Source organism: Calidris pugnax, unplaced genomic scaffold (assembly GCF_001431845.1).
Source record: "Calidris pugnax isolate Ruff unplaced genomic scaffold, ASM143184v1 scaffold402, whole genome shotgun sequence".
Taxonomy (NCBI): domain Eukaryota; kingdom Metazoa; phylum Chordata; class Aves; order Charadriiformes; family Scolopacidae; genus Calidris; species Calidris pugnax.
The window spans coordinates 175882-200104 of NW_015091205.1; the positions used below are offsets into that span (position 1 = coordinate 175882).

At 49.5% G+C, this 24223-nt stretch overlaps 1 protein-coding gene across 2 annotated transcripts in view; it reads right to left on the reverse strand.

Annotated features, from left to right (window-relative positions):
• The window catches only part of PHACTR4 (phosphatase and actin regulator 4), an 82991-nt gene that overhangs the window by 46966 nt on the left and 11802 nt on the right, over positions 1-24223 (reverse strand). Inside the window, exons 2-3 of one of the 2 annotated variants that reach the window (XM_014959781.1) lie at positions 10128-10174; positions 7585-7658 (exon numbers count right to left, since the gene is read on the reverse strand). Coding sequence is in view for 1 of the 2 variants with exons in the window: in XM_014959780.1 (XP_014815266.1) it covers positions 10128-10143 (16 nt within the window). In the remaining variant the exon portion in view is untranslated. The remainder of the gene's footprint in view (positions 1-7584; positions 7659-10127; positions 10175-24223) is intronic. The other variant, XM_014959780.1, reaches the window with a different exon arrangement.

A 24223-nucleotide genomic window follows, 5' to 3' on the forward strand; every position in this document is an offset into this window, starting at 1 on the left:
AGAGTTGGGGGGTTCAGCCTGGAGAAGAGAAGGCTCCGAGGAGGCCTTGGAGCCCCTTCCAGTCCCTCAAGGGGCTCCAGGAAAGCTGGGGAGGGACTCTGGATGAGGGAGGGGAGCCCTAGGAGGAAGGGGAAGGGTTTTAAGCTGAAAAAGGGGAGATTTAGGGAGAAATTGTTGACTCTGAGGGTGGTGAGAGCCTGGCCCAGGTTGCCCCGAGAAGCTGTGGCTGCCCCATCCCTGGAGGGGTTCAAGGGCAGGTTGGAGGGGGCTTGGAGCAACCTGGGCTGGTGGGAGGTGTCCCTGCCCAGGGCAGGGGGTGGCACTGGGTGGGCTTTAAGGTCCCTTCCAACCCAAACCTTTCTATGGTTCTATGAAAGTGATGGGGGGGATGAGGTTTTAGGGGTCCACCAGTGGGGGATCAAACTTGGTCCCAGCCACCACCACTCCAGGCAGGGAGAGGAACACGGTGCCTCCCAGCAAACATCCATGTCCATCCCCCGAGAGAAGTCTCACAGGCAAGGTCCCATCTCAGACACAGCTCTCTGCACAGATTCTGGCCTCCTTACGTGACTTTAGCACAATTTCCTTCTATTTCCATCCCCAGCTCTCTCCAGGGACCCCTCTGCCCCCCCTCGGGGTTAGCAGCAGTGACGCCCCGCGCCCCTGAGAGAAAAGCAGGTTTCCAGGCTGAAATGGAAGATACAGGGAAAAGGACTGAGATGCGGCACAGAAATGGTACAGCTGAGTTACAGCAGCGTAGACCTGGATCTTCCACAGCTTTAAGACGAGCTCTGATGAGCACCAGGATCCTCTGCAGATCCCGAGGCTGCAAAGCTCAGCTCAGAAACAGAAGAGCCTGAGTATCGATAGGATACATGGATCATAAAAGTGGAATTTCAATATTATTTTTAACGTACAAGGGAATACAAATTTACCAGAACCCCGCTGATAAAGTCCTTGAGAAATCTTAAAATCTCTGCTTCATGAAGCAAGACAAAACCAGGCTGGGCTGAAGAGCAACACTCTCCCTACCCAAGCCGGGGTTATCGCTCGTCCCATCACACCTGGATGTGTAAAAAAAGCCTCATCTCTGGTTTCTTGTTGCACTCAAGTGTTTTAGGAGACAAAAGACACCTTCATGAAATCAGAGCCGGGCTCTTTTTGGAAACAAAAAGAGAAAGAAAGAGATAAAGCAGTGACGTCAGCAGTGACAACACCCAACTGTTGGCCACCGGCCTCCAGCTCGGCACCGGCCCCGTGGCCCAGCATGGCCTGAGAGGCAGCTTTGTTTGGCCAACGGTAACGAGAACATTCAGCATTTTGTTTTTAAAACAAGCCAGGTTTGCCACCCAGCCCGGACACACCGCTGCTGTGCCAACTAAGATTAAAAAAAAAAAAAACAGTTAATAAACGAAAAATCACTTCATTTATGCTAAAACCCACCGACCTCTGGTTCCAGGCAGGCTCCTCTTCCACCCCCAACCCCAATAAAATCAGCACCTACAAATCCCTTGGAGGAATTTACAGGCAGAACAAGGTGAATTTAAGGTCCGACAAGTTGAAAATGAAAAGTAGAAACTCCGTGCCCTACTTTACCCGACCACGATCACTCCACCCTCGCTATTTTACACCCAGTCGGCCTGAATTACCTGAAGGATTGATTCCACCTCCTAACAAGGTCTTATCTCTTCATACAAGGAATAAGATCGTTCTATTCAATCACGAAGCACTTCAGCGGATACAACATTTCTCACTCGACAACAGCCTTTGCCGTTATCTTGTTCCCACCAGCCTGGAGGCCAAAGCAGCTCATCCCCAGCATCTCATTCCCAGCACATCCATGGCTCAGCCACACCAAACCAGTAAAATTAACCTCTGCTTTCCTCTGGGCAGCACGAGCTGGAGGAGCTGCACGGCCATTTGCTACAAAACAGCTTTAAAAGTCACTTGAAACAGGGTTCAACAGAATTACAAGGTCTCCAGCAGGTCAGCAAATAATCTCTGTGGAACACATGGCTTGTAGATGGGGAGGGAAAGGCAGGGAGAGCTCAGACACCTACTCAAACCACACGGGGCTCGTTCTCGGGGGGAAGTTATTGGGAATTATTTGGGGATACAGGCTGGATGGATGGGCCGAGGCCAATGGGATGAGGTTCAACAAGGCCAAGTGCTGGGTCCTGCCCTTGGGTCACACCAACCCCCTGGGGCAGAGTGGCTGGAGCTGCCCAGCAGAAAAGGACCTGGGGGTGTTGGTCAACTGTTGGCTGAACAGGAGCCAGCAGTGTGCCCAGGTGGCCAAGGAGGCCACCAGCATCCTGGCCTGGATCAGTGTGGCCAGCAGGACTGGGCAGTGATGGTCCCCCTGTCCTGGGCACTGGTGAGGCCCCACCACGAGTCCTGAGTCCAGTTTTGGGTTCCTTCCCTCAAAAAAGACCTTGAGGGGCTGGAGCGGGTCCAGAGAAGGGCAACGGAGCTGGTGAGGGGTCTGGAGACCAAGTCTTGTGAGGAGAGACTGAGGGAGCTGGGGGTGTTCAGCCTGGAGAAAAGGAGGCTGAGGGGAGACCTTATTGCTCTCTCCAACTCCCTGAAAGGAGGGTGTAGCCAGGGGGAGTCGGTCTCTTCTCCCAAGGAACAGGCCATGGGACAAGAGGAAATGGCCTCAAGTTGCACCAGGGGAGGTTCAGATTGGAGATTAGGAACAATTTTGACAAGGAAAGGGTTATTGTCTTGGAATGGGCTGCCCAGGGAAGGGGTTGAGGCACCATCCCTGGAGGGATTTAAAAGACAGGTTGACGTAGCACTTAGAGACATGGTTTAGTGATGGGTTTTATCAGAGTTAGGTTGATGGTTGGACTCGATGATCTTAAAGGTCCCTTCCAACCTGGACAATTCTATGACTCTATCTGTTTTCTTAAATGCCACACTAATTAGGAGATGGATTGTGACCTGCATCACTTGCAAATACAGCGGGCAGAAGAGCTTTGTTTTCTTAAATGCCACACTAACTAGGAGATGGACTGTGACCCACATCACTTGCAAATACAGCGGGCAGAAGAGCAGCACTGGTGTCCCAGTAACTGCCCCAAGCACCCTGACAGAGCTCAGCACATTAATTACACTGAGAACTAGAACATCCATTAAAAATTTAAGAACAAAAGGGCTGTCCAGCATAACGTCCCAAAATATTTTTCTAATTTATCAAGAGCACTCGAGTTACACACAATCCTTCTCTCAGGCAGGTAAGGGAGTGCTCTGTCCCACACCTTGTTTAAAAGTCCCCACCGAGCTCAGTTCAACCCTCTGGTAAATCTAAGGAACAGCAGGATTTTGCTTTTCCGCATGCTGGCAAATTAGCATATTTCAACCGTAATTAAACATTTAATCTCAGGCACTTTGACCACTTTAGCTCTCTCCTGGTGCATTGCACAAAGCAGTTATGTTGCTGTAACACATAACACACGGGATCTCATACGGGAATTGCAGCTTCTGTGTCTTCCTGGAAGAAAAACCTGTTCTTTTGTTCAAGAACCGACGTTATAAAGAGATTTCCACTGGCTCATTCCCATTAACTCTTTTCTGACAGACGTCAGGGCCGGGTGATGGTGAAACCCTTTAACATTCCTCTATGATTCTGCAGATGAAACCCAGAAACCAACCAATTCCATCTCCAACAGCCCGGTTTAAAGCAAGAACTACATCATCAAAACACTTTAGATCAACAGAAAAGTGCACATTTGACAAGTTTTTCCCTAAATGCTGCCGGATGGTTAAACGCCTGCCCTGGCAGCAGCCTCCAAGCAGCTGATTTCCTGTCCAAACTTAGTCATCAAAAGGGGATTCCCAGCCCCCAGCAAGCTGAAGAACCCCTGGATGAAACCCAGCCTCTGACTCAAGTTCTTCAGCAAACTCAAAGAACACCACAAAGTGCCCTTCAGCTCCCTCTCTCCTGTCCTGCCCCTGCTTGGCCCTTCCCTTCTTGAAGTGCGTTACCCCAAGAATCAAAATGACCATCCTAGAGATCTGAAGCCTCATCAGGTTTCTGAGGAACAGAAGACATTGAGAAGAGCCCATATTTCCTCCTCAGCCCTGAGGAGCCACCAGCAGATCAGAGGAAGGTGTGGGTGGAGACCTGCTTCCCACACAGGAAGCTCCATCCGCAGCTGTGGTCCCTGCACAGTCCTTGTCTCTGCCACCAGTCTCCAAGCCGAAAATGGAGACAGCCCTGCCACCAGTCTCCAAGCCACTGGTGGCAAAAGAAGGGAACTCATACTCACCATCCCTCTCCTTAGGTTCAAACATTTCACATCCCAGCAGCCACCCCCTCAGCTTTCACCTCTGCTCAACACAAAAGGCTTCACAAACAAAGGAACAGCGAGAAGAAAGTCATTCGACAGACACCTTTGAAGCAGAAAATAGGTTTTCCTGAGCAGGTTCTGTTTTCTCATAAGAGACTTTACACATCTGTAGTGTTTTGGTCTTTTCTACTTGTACGTGGTGCCCACCTGGAGGAGATGCTGAGCTTGGTGGGCCTTGGCTCAGCACAGGAAGGACACGGAGCTGTTGGAGGGGCCAGAGGAGGCCATGGAGATGCTGGGAGGGCTGGAGCCCCTCTGCTGGGAGGGGGAGTTGAGAGAGTTGGGGGGGGTCCAGCCTGGAGAAGAGAAGGCTCCGGGGAGACCTTTGAGCCCCTTCCAGTCCCTAAAGGGGCTCCAGGAAAGCTGGGGAGGGACTCTGGATGAGGGAGGGGAGCCCTAGGAGGAGGGGGAAGGGTTTGACCCTGAAAGAGGGGAGATGGAGCTGAGATGTGGGGAAGAACTTGTTTGGTGGGAGGGTGGTGAGAGCCTGGCCTAGGTTGGCCAGAGAAGCTGTGGCTGCCCCATCCCTGGAGGGGTTCAAGGGCAGGTTGGAGGGGGCTTGGAGCAACCTGGGCTGGTGGGAGGTGTCCCTGCCCAGGGCAGGGGGTGGCACTGGGTGGGCTTTAAGGTCCCTTCCAACCCAAACCATTCTGTGACTCTATGGTAAAGAGCAGTAGCAGTAAGGGGTCCTGGCAGTGTTCAAGAGGGATCCCACCCACGTTCCACACACCAGCCAGCACCCAGATGAAAACAAAATGTTCTTTTCAGATCCCAAGGCAGCAGCCTGATGGAAACCAGTGATTAAAGCATCTTTAGGACAGGTCATGGCCATCACACCTCTGCCATCACACCCATCTCCCTTCTGAGCACCAGTCAACGGCAGCAATGCCAGAACCTGCTGGGACAATCCAGCCCCGGAACAGCTTGGTCTGTCTTTTAAATCCCAAACTTCCTTTCAGACAGCAGGGCCACCAGGAACTTGGTAGCTATGTATGTATGCTAAAAGGTGTTGCTTCTATGGACAAGCTTTGGACCAGAAGTGACCTAAAAATCCTGTTACCTCTGCACATGCAATGACTGTACGCTTGTTTCCTTAATGGTTTTAAACCTCTGAGCATCTAAAGGTATTCCTCACTTTTTTTAGGGATAAAAATGGGAATTGGGTAGCCAACCATGCATCCTGCCAGGAACAAGGAGGAGAGCTGGTGGCATAAGTAGTATTCACATTTCTAGCCGTTTCCTCTACTCAGACTATATTTGGAGTCTAAGTCTCCAAAAGCAGCAGATTCATATCACACTGGTTTCCTTATGAGGCGTGTAGCCCAGAAGTCAGCAGAGATGCTAAAACAAATTACTTCTTTGTTTGCACAAAGGTTAAGGACTCGAAGAGTTATTTCCTATTTTTAGTAAGGAAAAGAATTGGAAAAAAGTAGCACAGCAGGCTATAGAGGGGATGAAAGTCAAAGGGGATGAAAGTCAGCCTTGAATAAAGAAAGAACTGCAGAAGCATCCATAAACGTAGTATTTCAAGTGCTATTCTATAAAAGCAGCTTTGGGTAAGAGCCTGTGTGTACAAAGGCTACTTCACTTATGTCCCCAAATGCTTCATAGTTGTCCCACAGAGATTTAGACCTTTCAGAGAACCTACTAAAAGGTCCGTGTCCCAATACCTGCAGAGGAAGCGCACAGCCACAAGCAGAAACTGGAAACAGAGCCCTGAAGTACAGGAGGTCAAAGGACCCAAGAGCAAACACCTCCCATAAAGAAGGACATCGCCGTGCACCCTCCACAGCTCTTCATCAATGATTAGCTCAAAGATTACCACGAGGTGAACTACAGGCCTGCTCCCACCTCAGGTCCATCCAACACCACGGCAGAGCTTTCAAGGAACTACAGGCACAAGGTGAGACTCGCTCTGCCAAGCACAAAGCTCCCACTTCTTCCATATTTTGCTTTTTTAAGATCTTACAGAGACTTACAACCAGAAATGATGGATAAGACAATCCCTTGACTAAGAAAAAGGCCCAAACTTGGCTCATATTGTGCTGGGTGGTCTTTGGGAGGGGGTTTGGGCAGTGATGGTGTGGGCAGGAGATGGAAGAGCGGAAACAGGCTCCAAAAATAGTGTGATCCTTCACCCGCACCACAGGAAGGATCTGAAGAGGGGCAAGGTATTCCAGTGACACTTCCCTTCAACAGACCACTCGTGTAGGTGGGACCTTGGAAAGCAGGGGAGCTCAGCTCAGCAACATGTGTATATTTAGATTTCATCTATTCCTCTCGCTCCCTCTGTCCTCCCACCCACCTCCCAGCCCCGCTGACGACTCGGGGGCCGAGCTCTCCCTCCAGCAGGGACCTCACACCAAGGAATGATCCATCAGCACCACCTCTTGGCTCCTACACAGAACCATGCAGGTTCCCACCACTTCTCAACCTCTTCCATCCCCAGGAGGTGTCACAGCACGAGGAGCACAGGCTGAGAAACGACACAAATCGCTGCCACTTGAGCAGTTTATTCATTTGTTAAGCCAACGCCAGTCATTCCAGCAAATTAATTCAGTTTTACTTTAATTCCAGCTTTAGAGTGAAAAACTAAACCATCTGATGCTGCCCTACAACACACACACACCCAAACTAATGCAGATAACTGACACGTGGTTACTTAAACTATGGTCACTTGCTCAGGGCCATGTCCCAAGGCTCGCAAGAAGTTTCTGTATATTTTTTTCCTCTATACTTGAAAAACAACCCAGGGTAAGGTTGAAAGCAAATGTTAAGTTGCATACCTGTTCTAAAAAAACCTGCATCTAGAAAAAAAAGCTCTGAAACTTCAGTGCAGCTGCCTGGAGACCGCGCTTCCACTAGTCTTGAGGGACGAGCATGAATTAAAATCTGAAGACAACAGCAAATTTCATTTTTAATTAGCCAGGGCAGGCAGCCAAGGAGGAGGGCTCCCCCACCCACCCGTGGCTAGTGAAGCCTGACAGCTAAAAAAGGATTGATGCTTGGCTGTGCAGTCCCAGTGGCCATTCCAAGCAACGCCGCCTCTGAACACGCGCCAATGCAGTTAACACAAAAGCCAGCCATGCAGCATTGTGGATGCGGTTAATATACAACCCGTTAAGGACAGCAATACATCAAAAAAAAAAAAAAAGAAAAAAGCACCAGGCTTTGAAGGAACAAAGGGCATGGGGTTCTGCTCAGCCCCTAGCGCGCAGCTCCGCCTTACCTCATCTCCAGTCTCAGGGCCGGGAAGGACCCAGGAGTCCTGAGCTTAGCGGCACTTGGAGAATGAGCCAAGTCCTTAAAAGCAAAGTAATTTTAAGGGAATGATAATGAAAGACCCATCTGCTTCATTCTGCCTTTAATGCGGGGCTCTTCGCTGCCAGCGCTAAGGCGGCACCACCACGCAAAGCTTCGCGACCCGCTGTGAGGGGTGGCTGTGCATGCAGAGACCAAGTTGAGATGCTCCATCCCAAACCCACATCAGCTGAGACAGTTCAGAGGGAAAGGGGAGGTCGTTTTATTTGAGTTGGCAAAATGCAAACGGAACATAAGACCCTTCCCATCCCAGCCCCCCAGCGCTGCTCAAACCAGGAGTCAAAGCTCTCAGCAGCCTCGACAAGCTCCAGCCCCACAGCTCACTGACCTACCCAAAAAAATATAATAAGAGTCCAACCGCAGGTAAAAAAGGGGAGAAAAAGCTTTGTGATGAGAACACAGCTGGCTGCTGGCAGTGGCTCCAGCCCCATGGCTCACTGACCTACCCCCAAAAAAATAGTCCAACCACAGGTAAAAAAGGGGAGAAAAAGCTTTGTGATGAGAACACAGCTGGCTGCTGGCAGTCCCAGCACAGGCTGGGTCCTAGCTCCAGCCCCACAGCTCACTGACCTACCCAAAAAAATATAATAAGAGTCCAACCGCAGGTAAAAAAGGGGAGAAAAAGCTTTGTGATGAGAACACAGCTGGCTGCTGGCAGTCCCAGCACAGGCTGGGTCCTGGTGAATAAGCAGAGCTCGCGGTGTTGCTCAAAGCCATCCTGTTAATGCAGGTTGGAGAGATGGAAAAAACTCGCCCTGCTGCTGTCTGGGCTTTGTCCCGGGGTTGAGCAGGGAGCTGTCACCTCCACAGCCACAGCCACCACATCAGCTGCCAGCACCACGCTCATCTCCCCATCCTTCCCCTCCAAAAGTCATCATTCGGGATGAGTTTGCCACGAGCAAACCCATAAGGGAAAGCGATCACCACAAATTAAACGTGCACTTGACAGGCTAACAATTAGAGGGCACAGCAGCAATTCTTGCCACCAGGGTTCTGGGCATGACGTGGTTTGATGCCTGTACACTTGGCTTGTAACTCTTTCAACTGGGCCACCAGGTTCCAACCAACCAGCTTTGCATGAAGTTAAAGGCCTTGAGCATGACCTCAGGCCAAGAGGTAACGGGCACAAAAGTGAACATAAGAAGTTCCACCTAAACGTGAGGTGGCCTTGAGCGTGAGCTCAGGCCAAGAGGTAACGGGCACAAATGTGAACATAAGAAGTTCTATCTAAACATAAGGAGGAACTTCTTCACTTTGAGGGTGGCAGAGCCCTGGAAGAGGCTGCCCAGGGAGGTGGTGGAGTCTCCTTCTCTGGAGACATTCAAACCCGCCTGGACACGTTCCTCTGCAACCTGCTTTTGGTGTATTTGCTCTGGCAGAGGGTTGGAGGAGATGATCTCCAGAGGTCCCTTCCAACCCCATATCATTCTGTGATTCTGTGACCTTGACAGGCCCAGCAGCACCTCTGTCATGCCAAGCTCACCGCACTGCTGAGCACATCCATTGCCAGGTTTTAAGGATGGCATCACCTAACTGCAGAGGAATCATCTAGAAATAGTATTTATGGTCACAGCGTTGCCATTCACTACCAGTTAGAAGCCACCAGCTGCAACATCGTGGTTCAGAAGACGTGAGGTCAATGTGTTTCATGGAGATTGGCTTCTCACAGTGAAGGCAAGAGCTTTTGTGCAAATCTCATTTCAATAGGAAGGAAAAAATTGGCCATTGTTGTTCAGAAGGTCAATGTGTTTCATGGAGATTGGCTTCTCACAGTGAAGGCAAGAGCTTTTGTGCAAATCTCATTTCAATAGGAAGGAAAAAATTGGCCATTTAGCTCGTGTCTTCCATGGCCATTTGAGGCAAACAGATGGAAAAAGCATTCAAGACAATCTCTTAAGTCAAAATTCTACCAGTTTTAGTTGCAACCACATTCTTGCATCAGTTAAACCTAAGAGACGGGTTTGCTTGCCTCGGGGCAAGCAGCACACAGTGCCTAAAGCAAAAGCTTTGAAGGCAATTTTGTTTAATAAAAAAAAAATTAAAATCCTACATCTTCTGCAAGACAGAGCAGCCTCGAGAAACAAATACAGAAAGAGAAGGCGGAAGCTACCATGAGGTGATCCCTGTTACCATGTGCCTTATTCAAATCACATCCCAGCTCAATGCTTCCAGCCTCTTAAAAAGAGGATGTTATTTGTTTTCAAGAGCCTGGGATATCCAGGTTTCACACGTGAGAGATTTCAAAAAAGATCCTCCAGCCACACAACACAGCTTTAATCAGATCCGGTTCACTCCATCAGTGCAGCCCAATGATGCATCCTCCAATCTCGTTTATTTTCTAATCACCTTCTGCACTTGACTTGAAGACATGAAGTGTAAAGCACTTTCTGATGCTTAACTGAGGAGGAAAGAACAGATCCACAAGGGTAAGATACCCAAGAGCGTACTCACCGGTGTTCTCTTCCATTCCTCTTGCACGCTGGTTCTCTCAGCAATTCCTGCAAAAACAGGAAACAAAATCGACACACAAATTAAAATTCCAAGTGTGAGCAAAGCCTGTGGTTTCACTTCTCTATCAGCTCTGCTCTGTCTACACACAACCAGCGTGGGGGGAACCCAGAGCAGAAATCCTGTCCTGGCAAACCAGGAACGAGAGCGCGCGGCATCTTCACCCCTCTTTGCTACCCCTGGGCTCTAATCACACACGTGCTGGGATGGAAAGAAAAGGGAAACAAAATGAAGGTGTACTCATTAAAAAGAATCAAATGGTTGCTCCCAGGGCCAAAATCCCACTTCCCAAAGGCACATGTCAGCTGTAAAAGGGAACAGCTAATGCTTATCTAGCAACAGCAGAATAGCATGTGCCCAGGAAGCATCTTTAGATGTCACACGACATGGAGACAGTTCTCAACATACCCGGGGAAAGAAAAAAAAAAAAAAGAAAGAGACAAAAAAAGGAGGAAGTAGGACTTCAGTAGCAAACCCAGCTTTTCTCTAGAGAAAGTTCTGAAATGAGGTGCAAGAGGAACTAAGTCCTGGGAAAGCAGGAGACATCTCGATTCGGATATATCCCGTCGCACCGTAAAAACCCGCTCAGCATTGTAGAAAAAGAGAGCTTCTGTCCCAAAGAGCTTGCAGTTCAGCCCAAGACAACCACATTAGGAAATATCAACAGTCCCAGCGTGGGGCGATTGGGAAAGAGCTCCAAAATAAGCCTGTTTCCAGCACCGAGACGTCAAAGCCAGCTTTTACACGGAACCCTTCCCCACAGAGCCCAGGACAGCTCATCGCCGGCAGCAAAGCGCCCTTTGTTGGCTGTAACACAACATCAGATGGATCATCTTCATCTCCACCACCTCCACCTGGTGACGTGCTGATTTTACGGCACGGGCAGAGCTCACAGACACCACAGGAGCATCACGGGCTGCAATGCCAGAGGAGATAACCCCACCACACCATCCACTGGAAGCACTCCTGAACCACCAGCAGGGCTTTTTAAGCTCCGCTTTGCTCAACCGCGTGGGCGAAACGCTTCTTTTGATCAGCCAACCACCCTCCAGGCTACTTCTCTCCATGGCAGCTAAAAACCCAGCGCAGCAATATTCTGAGATGGGGAGAACACCTCGACAAAGCTGTTAAAACTCTCAAAAAACATGGTTGGCCATCGCAGCATTGAAACAGCAAGAAGAAGTCCTATTTGTGTGGCAAGTCAATCGCCCAAGAACGTCAGATGCTCTTCATGGCAGAGGTGGATTGCCACGAGGTGACTTGGGAAACACCCTCAGAATCCCTCTGGCTTAATCAATTAATGCTGTGAGAATAGAGTCAAGTTTTACGTGCCTTTTGGATGCACAATTTGGTACATCCACAAGCTATGTCTATTCTAAAGGGCACAGTTCTGGGCTCCCCAGTTCAAGAGGGACAGGGAACTACTAGAAAGAGTCCAGCGAAGGGCAACAAAGATGATTCAAGGATTGGAGCATCTCCCTGATGAGGAGAGACTGAGAGAGCTGGGACTCTTTAGTCTGGAGAAGAGAAGGCTGAGGGGAGCCCTTATCAATGCCTACAAGTATCTCAAGGGAGGGTTGAAGGAGGAGGGAGCCAGACTCTCTGCAGTGGTTCCCAGTGAGAGGACAAGGGGCAACGGGCACAAGTTGGAACAGAAGAGGTTCCACTCAAATCTGAGGAGAAACTTCTTCACAGTGAGGGTGACAGAGCCCTGGAACAGGCTGCCCAGGGAGGGTGTGGAGTCCCCTTCTTTGGAGATTTTCAAGACCCACCTGGATGCTCCTGAGTAACATGCTCTGACAAGCTCTGGGCAATCCTGCTTCAGCAGGGGAGTTGGGCTAGATGATCTCTATGGTCCCTTCCAACTCTAAAATTCAGTGAAATCAAGGACACTGTTTACCAAAACTAGAACAAACGCTCCCCCCACTGAAAGCAGAAAAGCCATAATGATTTTTAACAAATATTATCAAGTCAGCATCTTCAAACAAAACCTCCACTTATAGCAACTCTACCATACAGGGCGTTTGCAGGCAAGGTCTCCCCGTCTGCCCTTTCACTGAGCCCTTCTGGGAAGGGAAAGCAGAAGAGAAACAAAAACAGCCACCTCAAAACCTGCTGGAACCTCAGCACAGATGACAGCAACCCTCCTGCTCCTCCCAGAGCCACCAGGGAGTTGGCTTTAATTTGCCTTTCAAGGGCATTCCTGCACAGGCTGCGCTGAGCCGTGCGTATTCCAAGGGGCACATTAGTGCCTGGAATACTAATGCTGGCAGCGTCGCTGCTGGACACTCGCTGTAGGCACCAAGGACATCTGTCATCACCCCACAGCGCGGCTGGAAGCACCTCGGCCTGGATGGGGAGGGATTCTTCTGAGCAAAACACTAAATCCACAGCTATTAATAGAACAAGCACAAAAGGCACATCGGAAAGGGAAAAAAATAAAAAAAAAGAAGTGATGCCAGGTTAGAGCAAGAGGGAGTGGAATCAGGGGTGACACAGCACAGCCAGGAGGATGTCCACGCAGAAGGACATGTCTCTGCCCTGCATCCAAGCAATGGATGGAGGGACTCTGGATCAGGGAGGGGAGCAATAGGATGAGGGGGAATGGGTTTGACACTGAAAGAGGGGAGATTGAGCTGAGATGTAGGGAAGAACTTGTTTGGTGTGAGGGTGGTGAGAGCCTGGCCCAGGTTGCCCAGAGAAGCTGTGGCTGCCCCATCCCTGGAAGAAAGAGACAGTCCCCTGGTCTGCACCACGGCCCTTGATCCCAAAGTGGTGCCATCTGAGGGTGGATATATTGGTATCAAGGAGGGCCATGGAGATGCTGGGAGGGCTGGAGCCCCTCTGCTGGGAGGACAGGCTGAGAGAGTTGGGGGGGTTCAGCCTGGAGAAGAGAAGGCTCCAGGGAGACCTTAGAGCCCCTTCCAGTCCCTCAAGGGGCTCCAGGAAAGCTGGGGAGGGACTCTGGATGAGGGAAGGGAGCCCTAGGAGGAGGGGGAAGGGTTTGACCCTGAAAGAGGGGAGATGGAGCTGAGCTGTGGGGAAGAACTTGTTTGGTGTGAGGGTGGTGAGAGCCTGGCCCAGGTTGCCCAGAGAAGCTGTGGCTGCCCCATCCCTGGAGGGGTTCAAGGGCAGGTTGGAGGGGGCTTGGAGCAACCTGGGCTGGTGGGAGGTGTCCCTGCCCAGGGCAGGGGGTGGCACTGGATGATCTTTAAGGTCTCTTCCAACTCTAACCATTCCGTGACTCTATCAAGCAGCGCAGATCCTGCTGCCAGCGTTAACTAGGGCTGGCTAATTGGGAAGCTGAATTCTGCACCAGACAGTTTGAGATAACCTGCCCTGCGGCACAGAAAAATTACTTTTATCCGCTCCTGTCAGATGTTTCCCAGGTACATAAGCCTGAGAAAAACCTGGGTTTTGCATCTCCTTTGGTATGACACATGCTACGGCTCCTCTGAATATTCATGTCCTCAAAGTGCTCAGACATTCCCCGGGCCTGACAGCTGTGTGAAATTCCTCTGTCACCGCCACCGCTCGGGGACACGCCGCTCCGAAGCCCTGCTCCTGCCCCTCAGCATCAAAACCCAGCCTTTGTCTGGCTTGTTAGTTCAAACACTTTGCTTTCCACCCCCCCAACATTATTCTTGTTCCATTGACCCGTCTCTGAACTCCCAGCAGCAAGGTGATGGCTTTTTTCCAGCGAGGCAGCTAATCCCCACACAATAGGAGACGACGGCTCCGCAGCCACGCTGGAGCATTTTCTAAGGCTGTTTTCCACCCTGTTCCTTCAAGAACTCCCTGCTGAAGCTGGGAATTTCATCTGTCCCAGCTCCGCATCCTCCTGAGGGTGCGGCAGCACAGAGGGACCAAAGTCCAGGCCCTGGATCTCCTCCCAATGCCTTCCCAGCCTCTCCTCAGCCAGCACCGCTCCAGCTCCCCAAGGAGCAGCCAAAAGCTGTCCCAGATGCAACCTCAGCACCTCCAGAGAAGCCACACGGTGGGTTGGGAAGAAGGACAGGACCTGGGAGGTCCTGAGGTCCTCTCCTGAGGGGAGACCTTATTGCTCTCTCCAACTCCCTGAAAGGAGGGTGTAGAGAGGTGGGGGTCGGTCTCTTCTCTCAAGTCTCAGGCAACAGGACAAGAGGAAATGGCCTCAAGTTGCACCAGGGGAGGTTCAGGCTGGATATTAGGAAAAATTTTGTCACTGAAAGGGTTCTCAGGCATTGGAATGGGCTGCCCAGGGAGGTGGTGGAGGCACCATCCCTGGAGGTGTTCAAAAGAGGGGTTGATGTAGTGCTGGGAGGTATGGTTTAGTGATGATGCTCCTTGTTTGTTGTGTGGGTGTCTATTTTTGTCAGTCAGGTTGATCAGCCCCGGCTCCAAACACCAAGTCACCACGAAGCTGCACGTTAAGGTGCCACTAGTTTTGCTTTTTCCAGCCTTGGGCAATCCACACAGTTCAGCTACGAGCTTTACCGATTCCCAGTTACCCAGTTTCCCCTGCTCTCATTCCCAGCAACCCTTACCCAGACCTCCAGAACGTTTACTTTCAGCTTCCTCCACAATGAAGCTCATTATCTCTGTCCTCCCTGGCATTTCTGATCTGACACTGCTCATCTCCTCCAGCACCTTCCTTCCAAAGACGATGGGATGCTTCCCAAAGTCCAACTAAAAACCAAGCCAATTTTTATCATGTTTTTCCTTCCCCCCCCAACTAAAGTAGAAAACTGACAACTCTTCCAAACAGAAGTGGCACATTACTTCTCCTCAACGCCTGCTAACAGGCTTGCCTCAGGCGTGGAAAACCAGTTTCCTTGCTGGCTCAGCTCTAAATCACCATTCCAGAGGGACGCGACAGAGACCGGGCAGCTCCTACAGGGCTCTCGCTGTAATGAGACACAAAACCAGAGGCTGTCTTGGGAGGTTATAAAAAAAAAAAAGCAAGCTTGTGAGGGAGAGAAAAGGAGACTTCTAAAAGTCTTGAACTTGGAGGGAGAGGGAAAGGGAAGCAGTTAACAAACACCCTGGAGCCTGAGGATCCTGCATTAATACAGACCATTTCCCAGCGCTCGAGTCATTACCCAGGAAAGGAAACTAGAACTCACTTGACAGCCTCCCAGAAGATATTTTATTTTGAACTAATATGGTGCCAGTAACAGTCAATAACCAGATATAATATTATAATTTATTATGTTAGTTCAATCCGTCGCTTTACACTGTTTTAAAAATGGTATTACTCCAGCAGAACCCAGGAGCCCAAATTCGGAGCCGGTCCCCGCTGGACCAGATGAGCCTCGTGAGGGACTCTCCTGCCTGGGAGAGCTCACAATTATAACAAGAAAAAGAGGATAACGAGAATAAGGCCAATTGGGGACTGAGGGCAGGCACTGAGCAGCCTGTTCTTCGTCACAGATGGGATCCAGACCTGAGTCTTCATCCCTGGCCTGCCAACCCATACTCCAACAGTCAGACCAAGCCCATCAGATGGGTTCCTCCCAGTACAAACCCAGCTGCAGGGGTCTGAAAGGCTGGACTCCCAGCAAAAACCTCCCAGCCAGATCCTGTTGTCCATCCCTTTTTATAAAAAAAAAGAAATAAAAATCAACATTTTATTCTCTTACTCGTTCCAGGAAGACAGATGACTGGATTTTTGCAAAGCTGAGATAACTCCACCTAATGCCATGGGTGTGCTGTCCGTGAAGTCCCACGAAATCCCCAGAGAAAGGGCTAAAGTAACTCGATTTATCTGCCAGTCATAAGATTAAGAGCATGGTAAACAATATTAAAATTCTGTTCTACAAAGCAGCATAACTCAACAGCCCGGAACAGCTCTCCCAGGGGGGCAGCTTATAGCACGGACGCACAGCCCAGAGTTTAAATATCACAAGGGAAAATTCTTAAAAAACCTAAATAAATCAACCATGCCCAAGGCACTGCTATAAATTACCAGACAAGGTGTGACGGCGGAGTTAACCTCTTACAGAGGGGAAGAGGGATGCACAAACCCTTCCTCAGGTCAGCGGGTGCCAAAAAGCTTGTCTGTTTTTCTGACTTCATCTAATAACAAATCAACTCCACCTAAAAACCTCGCTTTGCTCACGTCCTTCGGTTACATGTTTTGGCCATCGCTCGCTAAAAACGGGTATCCTGGTTCAAAAATCCTCCAAGCAGCCTCTGCTGACCCAGTTTGTTCCATGCTAATCATGCCCAGAGCAATGGGGAGGTCAACTGGGTGTCCTGGAGATAAAAATCAGAATATTCCCCCCCTCTCCATAAAAATGACACAGATTAAACTCTCCCAAACTCATCTGGCAACACGTCAGCTAATGGGGTGCACCATTAATTAACAGCCCTGCAGTTTCTCTCACTTTACTGGGATCCCAAAGCTTCAAACGGGAACAGGATTGCATTTCTTCACTTGTTGGAAAGAAATCACTTCAAGGAGGAAAGGGCTTTGTGGAAAAGTGAGGGGAAAAAAAAAAATATCAGAAAAACAGTATAACAACTATAAATGCAATTGAACTACTAGGATAACTAGGTTTGAGAAATCTAAATACAGTAGATGCTCCAGCAAATGAAACCTGTGGCTTTTCATCCCGGATTTCACATTTGATAACTGGCTCCCCGTGCAATATTTTTGTGCTGCTGTTTTCCAGCAGCTCTGTAGCTGCCTGTGGGTGGCACAGTAATCTAACCTTACCAGAGAGGAGCTGGAGAGGGAAGGCAGCTGCATCCTCCGCAGGCGAGCGGGTTTCTTCATCATTCCCCCAAATTAAACCTTAAAAATACTCATCCATGTGCTGTTCCAGACCCACCCGCGCTCCCAGCTCTGCTGCTGACCAGCACAGTCCACTCTGGACAAGGCCCTTTGGCTGGCTGTGCCTCAGTTTCCCCTCTCATTAACTCCCTAAAGCAATTCAAAAGCAAATTAAACCTTTTAATATTCCATTTCCTAGAACCTGCTGCTTTATACAGGACCCCCCCAGCAGCACTCGGACGCCTCACTCAGGTAATAAGCCAAACAGCGAATTTTTTTTTCATATTTCTACTTGAAACAGATCACACAAAGTCTCCAAAAAGCCACCGTAGCCTCTCCCAGGTGTTTCAGTTCAATGAATGAGCCCTATTTACCAAACCATAAAGGAAAAGCCGGCAGCCTATAGGAAAGCCTGGCAGGGAGAAGAACACAACATGATTCAAAGGCAGCTCCCAGTGATAAATGCTATTTCTAGTCAGGCATCAGGACTGTAAACACTTCTAATTCGCCTCCAGACCTTTTGGCAGCTGATCAACTGCTCCGGAGGTGTGGATGCATGTGGGGAAAAAAACCCTGCAGTATGAATAGAACAACCCAAAGCTTCCCTCCTCGCTGTCCTTGAAGCGGCTGAAGGGCTCACCTCTCCCCAAATTACCTTCCTGATAAAAGCAGAGGGTAAAATGAAAGCAGAACGGCTGATTCGTGCAGGGGGCTCATGCTCTTTTTATTATCGTGACACGGGAGTAAAAGCATCCAAAGGGAGGTGGCAAGACATGGCTATTCCTTCCTCAACCTCCCCAAAAAGATGGAAGCCTCAAGTCAATCAGGAACAAAAGGCTATTTATATTTACTCTCCGGATTCCTGGCTGACAGGTAGGATGAAAGTCCTAAAAGCATGGGATGGCTTTGTCTAAAATCTCAAAAGTAGACTCATGATAGCAACTTCATGATATAAATGAATCAGAGAATCAGAGAATCAGAGAATCAGAGAATCAGAGAATCAGAGAATCAGAGAATCAGAGAATCAGAGAATCAGAGAATCAGAGAATCAGAGAATCAGAGAATGGTTAGGGTTGGAAAGGACCTCAAAGATCATCGAGTTCCAATCATCATAGACTTGTCCAGGTTGGAAGTGACCTTTAAGATCATCAAGTCCAACCATCAACTGAACTCTGATAAAACCCAGTGCTTAGTGACATGGTTTAGTGATATGTCAACCCATCTTTTGAATACCTCCAGGGATGGTGCCTCAACCCCTTCCCTGAGCAGCCCATTCCAAGGCTTCATAACCCCTTCCATGTCAATTTTTTTCCTCATATCCAATCTGACCCTCCCCTGGGACAACTTGAGGGTTGCCGGGGGGGGGTCAGTCTCTTCTCCCAAGTCACAGGCGATGGGAAAAGAGGAAAAAGCCTCAAGTTGCACCAGGGGAGGGTCAGTTGACCTACCAGTCAGTTGACCCACCAGTTGAAGACCGTGGGTTGCACATATCATCAGGGCTATATTTATTCTGCGTCTGCGCTCACTATAACACGCGCCCAAAAGGCACGTAATAACAGGGTTACTTATTTCCTTCTGGCTTCTGGGGATAAAATACAAACCACCTTCGCCTGGGTTTTGCGGTTTCCATTTTCGTCAAAGTTTCAATGAAAACAGGAGCAGCCGAGGAGAGGCTGCAGCCCTGCGGTAACGCTCCCCTAATTATGACTCGATAAACGATTTCATTTCCAACCACCGTTTCCTCACCGAAATGAGCCCGCTCTGGGGCTCAGCCACCGTAAAAAGCCAGTGGGTGAAGCGTCAGAAATGGGTTTTTTTAGCAAAGCGCTAAAAGGAATCTCTCCAAGCTCACCTGAACTTGGAAAAATCCAGCAGGGGTTGAGGAGTAGCTGGATTTGCAGTTCTACCATATGGGTCTTTCCCAAGGCACCTCGCACGTTCCTCTTCCCGGGATAAACACCCCACAGGGTACGTGCAATCTGATTAAACCCTGAATACATAAAGCAGGCACCTCTAATCAAATTCCAGACCGAAAGGCAACGCCATGTTCCCACTCGAAAAAGGAAAAAAAAAAAAAAAGCCAGATAAAGACACCTACACAGCGCAGGTTTTCTGTCTCAGCTTAAAGGAGAGAGTCAACACGTGTTGAGTGGACACGCAGCTCAGCTATTTAAAATGAAAACTCTTTTTGAAGGGATACTCTAGAATCACATCACTATAGCAGCCTTAAATTTCATTTTTTAGTTCAGATTTTGCCAAAAAAGTAAGCAGTTCAGGTAGAGTCCATAATTCAGTTCAAGTCTTATTTTTTCCTTCACGGTCTCACTACAGTAATTTCTAATTACTTCTGATTAAGATATCGAATTTCCTTAAAGAAATCCCTCCTCAGGCAATTTTTTCTTGTTGTGTTCCACAGCTCCAGCTTTAATCAAAAGGTGCCCCAGCAATAACTAGGAAAACAGAGAAATTAATTCCCTCTACTGATTTGGCAAACTTTTAAGGACAGGCAGTGAGGCACCCCACCGTGACAGTACGCCCATAAAGATTCTGAACAAGAACATTTCCTTTAAAAAAAATTAAAAAATAAAAATCAATCATTTGTAGCCCTCGCTGCTGTGCACAAAGTTTATGAAGCAGCAACACCCTTTGCACGAGGATGGTGCTTACAGCACCCTGTCCTCACGTGCCCCGAGCTGAGTCTGATCCCAAGGGAGAGTTGTGCCTTCCTTAAGGCTCTTCCAAAGGGGAAGGGATTGATACCAGGGATCAATTCCATTGCTAATTCACACACATCTGCTCTTCTTTCAGGCCCCTTGGGAGGTTCTGGACTGATACAACACCCCAAAAGGTGGTGGTGATCTCCTGAAACTCCATCATGAACAGGAATTATTTTTTTCACAGCCCACATTCATCCTCTCCTTGCTCCTCTACTAACTCTCCGTTTCGAGATTTCAATTTCCAGCCAACCCATCGAGCTGCATTAAGAGCTCAACAGACTATTGCCACTTCTCTTCAGCCACAAAAGGACCTTCAACCGGAACAATGGCTAGAAAAACATCCAACTGAACACGCAAATCTCACATCACACCCTGCAGGCTGGCAGCAAGTTCATAGAATCACAGAATGGTTTGGGTTGGAAGGGACCTTAGAGATCATCTCATCCCACCCCACCCCCTGCCCTGGGCAGGGACACCTCCCACCAGCCCAGGTTGCTCCAAGCCCCCTCCAACCTGCCCTTGAACCCCTCCAGGGATGGGGCAGCCACAGCTTCTCTGGCCACCCTGGGCCAGGCTCTCACCACCCTCACACCAAACAAGTTCTTCCCCACAGCTCAGCTCCATCTCCCCTCTTCCAGTGTCAAACCCTTCCCCCTCCTCCTAGGGCTCCCCTCCCTCATCCAGAGTCCCTCCTCATCTCTCCTGGAGCCCCTTGAGGGACTGGAAGGGGCTTTAGGGTCTCCCTGGAGCCTTCTCTTCTCCAGGCTGGACCCCCCCAGCTCTCTCAGCCTGTCCTCACAGCAGAGGGGCTCCAGCCCTCTGAAGTTGATCTGGTCCAAGAAAATCAACCTAATGAAAACTTTTCCTCTACCAACTGTAGAAGAAGAATCCATTTCAACAGCAAGGACCAGAGATCAGATGATATGACACGGAAGGGGAAAGTATCAAGTGTCTCACACACACTTCCAAGGCACAGAAGCTGCAGGGGAAATGCCTTCAGATGGGGTGTATTCACCATACGCTCACTGGAGCTGGCTCTCTGGGCTGCAAACCTGGCCCAGTGACCTCCCAGTTCACAAGTGGAGGGTCCCCAACACAGGACATGCCTCCGACAGGAGCGTTCAGGGTCCATCCAGCGGGTCACAGCCTCAGGAACCCACCCATCTGGGTGGTGATCACCTTGAATAAATCCATTAAAGAGCCAAGTGAGAAATCCATACACCCCACAAGGTGATAGAGTAGAAGTCCAACAGCAGGAAGAGCCTTTGAGAAGCTTCAGAAAAGAATTAAAATCCAATAAGGGATAAAATTCCTTAAAAAATGAGCAACTTGAACTGTAACTTATGACTTTCTGGCCACCTCTCTCCTATGCCAGATTCAGCCTTTTTTTCTCTGTTCAGCTGCTGTGTCCTTGGACATCTGAGCAGGTTCGTTAACACGCTCCGTGGCCCCCCCAGCTCAGCAATCAACGGGCCAGAACCTACTGGTTTGCTCAGCAAACAGGACCTTTCGATAGGTGCCAGGGGGAGGAACGGCTACAAACCCCCCGTTCCCTCCACCCACGCCAGCACTCCCAGCACTTTTTAAACAAGGAGGTGTCTGGGAATGGACTTAAGGATATCAGAGCAACAAAAAAGCTGAAAAGGAGGGAAACTGAAGAACGTGATCCCTTACAAAATGTAATATGGAAAGGGAATATTAAGAAAAAGTGTTAACCCAAGCAGGACCTAAATCCGTGCAGAGCCATATAAACAGAAAGCACTTTGTTACACTTTGAAGACTTCAAAGGTAGCTCTGAATAAGCCTCAGGAGTTCCAAGCATCCAGCAGCCACGAGTACAAGCTGCCAGCCTCTCTGGAAATGTAAAAATATGCTGAAATCCTGTTCGGATTGTATCCTTACCTTCAGCTGGACAACTTATTTTAAATAAAAGCTGACATCAGGCCTCGGTTCAGTTCTTAGGGAATGTAGCAGGTGGTGAAATATTCTATTTTAAGGAGGAGAAAGATTTTTCAGCGTGGCCTGTGCTTCCAAGGAATCATAGAATTGTCCAGGTTGGAAGGGACCTTTAAGATCAGCTAGTCCAACCATCAAGCTAACTCTGATAAACCCCATCACTAAACCATGTCACTAAGCATTATGTCAACCTGTCTTTTAAATACCTCCAGGGATGGTGCCTCAACCCCTTCCCTGGGCAGCCCATTCCATATGAGGTGGAGAGAGAGAGAAGGTCTCCCCTCAGCCTCCTTTTCTCCAGGCTGAACACCCCCAGCTCCCTCAGCCTCTCCTCAAGACTTCTTCTCCAGACCCCTCACCAGCTCCGTTGCCCTTCTCTGGACCCGCTCCAGCTCCTCAATGCCTTTTTTTGTGGGAAGGGGCCCAAAATTGGACACAGTACTCAAGGTGGGGCCTCCCCAGTGCCCAGTACAGGGGGACCATCACCTCCTGAGTCCTACTCCCCACACTGTTCCTGATCCAGGCCAGGATGCTGTTGGCCTCCTTGGCCACCTGGGCACACTGCTGGCTCCTGTTCAGCCGACAGTTGACCAACACCCCCAGGTCCTTTTCTGCCAGGCAGCTCCAGCCACTGCCCCAGGGCTGTAGAGTTCATGGGGTTGTTGTGACCCAAGTGCAGGACCCGGCACGTGGCCTTGTTGAACCTCAAGGAGATGCTGTTATCCCCAGAAATACTGCACTGCACATATCCACTCACGTTCCATGCTTCACCCCATTAGATGTGCCCCCAGCAAGCCCTCTCCATCCCTGCCCCAGCACAACATGCCCTTCTAAGGGACAAAACCCATCACTTTGCCACTGGGGACAGTTGTCTCCAGCAGGTACCCGGGGGCTTGGCACACACACCAGGGCACACATTCACCAGACTCACTGCATTTCTCCGCTGGGAGAGAGAAGGAGCTGGGTCCCTGCACAGAGGGATCGCTTCGCTGCGTGTAGACGCCCATCACGTCGTCACTCCTCACATCCAAATGTCAACCAGAGCTGTTCTCAAAGGACACCTTGTAGTAAAACGGCCAAAGGAAGTGTTTGTGCAAATTACAGTGACTTGTGGTGACAGGTTCTGCAATAAAAAGGGTATTGAAGAATAGCTATTTTGGGGAAAAAGGAACTGGAGCTTGATCCAACCTGACCCAGCTTCACTCTGTAAATTAATGATGCTTACAGCAATCTTCAGAATTGAGAGATATCCTCTCCCCTCTGACGTAAGGCAAAGCTGGACCCATGTATGTATGTAACCCATTTGAAGGCCACATCGGGCATTTGTCAGCCAGGGTTTGCCTAAAAATGGAAATTTCCTACCTGACTCCATCCGAGGAACGCTTCAATTGTGTGGTGGTGTCCACAAAACCCAGTGTTTAGATCAAGGAACGCTTCAATTCACAGAGGTGGTGTCCACAAAACCCAGTGTTTAGATACACAACAGCAATAAAAAGCTACCCCAGGACACAGCCAGCTGTAAAACACCCACACCTGATGGCACATAAACCCACAGCAGCTTTCACTGGGACTGCAGGTGACAGGTCTGGGCTCCTGCAGCCCAACAGCCAGGAAGGAGCAGGCAGAAAGCTGCAGGAGCTCTGCCAGCTTCAGTCATTTGCTTCACTGTAAATTTATCTGCTGGAACCTGTGACTGCACCTTCTCCACAGCCTCTCCTTGTCCCTCCAGATGGGTCAGGGAGCCCCAGGGAAAGAGGGAGCTGTAACTGCTCTGCAGCAGGGACCAGCTCAGATCGCTCGGCCGTAACACTTCCCTACCTCCATCCCAGCTTCAGCAGCCAAAAGGAACACAGTGACTGATTTCTCTGAGTGCCTCCCATCATTAAAATAGGCTTTCAGTCCTGGGTTAGCTCTGGGTATTAACTGTCTTGCTGCAGAGTCCAGCTTTGAGCAGCTTTTACCATAGTACAAACTAACGAGGTCTTTATGTCACATACCTGTATTTGCAGCACAGAGAGAGCACCATAAATAGAACCAAAACACCTCAATATCCCTTATGTTTTGGGATAAAATAAGCTTTTTGTCAGGAGAAAGCATTCATCTGTGCGAGCCAAAGGAAAGAACAGGCTTGAGCCCCCCAGTAACAAACCATCCTGACGCTGCAGAGTTCAATAGGGCTCTTCCAGCCCTGCAGCTTCAAGCTCTTTTGGGTTAGTTTGAGCCGAAAATGAAACTGGAGAAACAACTAGACCTGAAAGCTTCCTCCAGGGAACAATTCTGTGGCAAGCACCAGGTGAGGACACGCAGGCACAACCACAGACCAGAGGAACTGCACTTGAACCCCAAAACACCTCGGTGCAGACAGGAAGGAAAGCTGTAGGTATTTGGCTCCGTCACCCTCCTCTCCCCCAGCATCAGGAATCTCACCCAGCAGCTGACCCCAGTCTAAACCAGCCTGGTACGGAAACAGCTGGTTTTAATCCAATTCAGTTCCTCAATTTGTTTGTCACATGGCCCACAAACAGTTGTTTGAGTACAAGGGAAGGGAATGAAAAAAACAGCATTTCTTCTTCGGCAGCGGGAGAAGCTTTAAGTGTTGACGCAGCTGC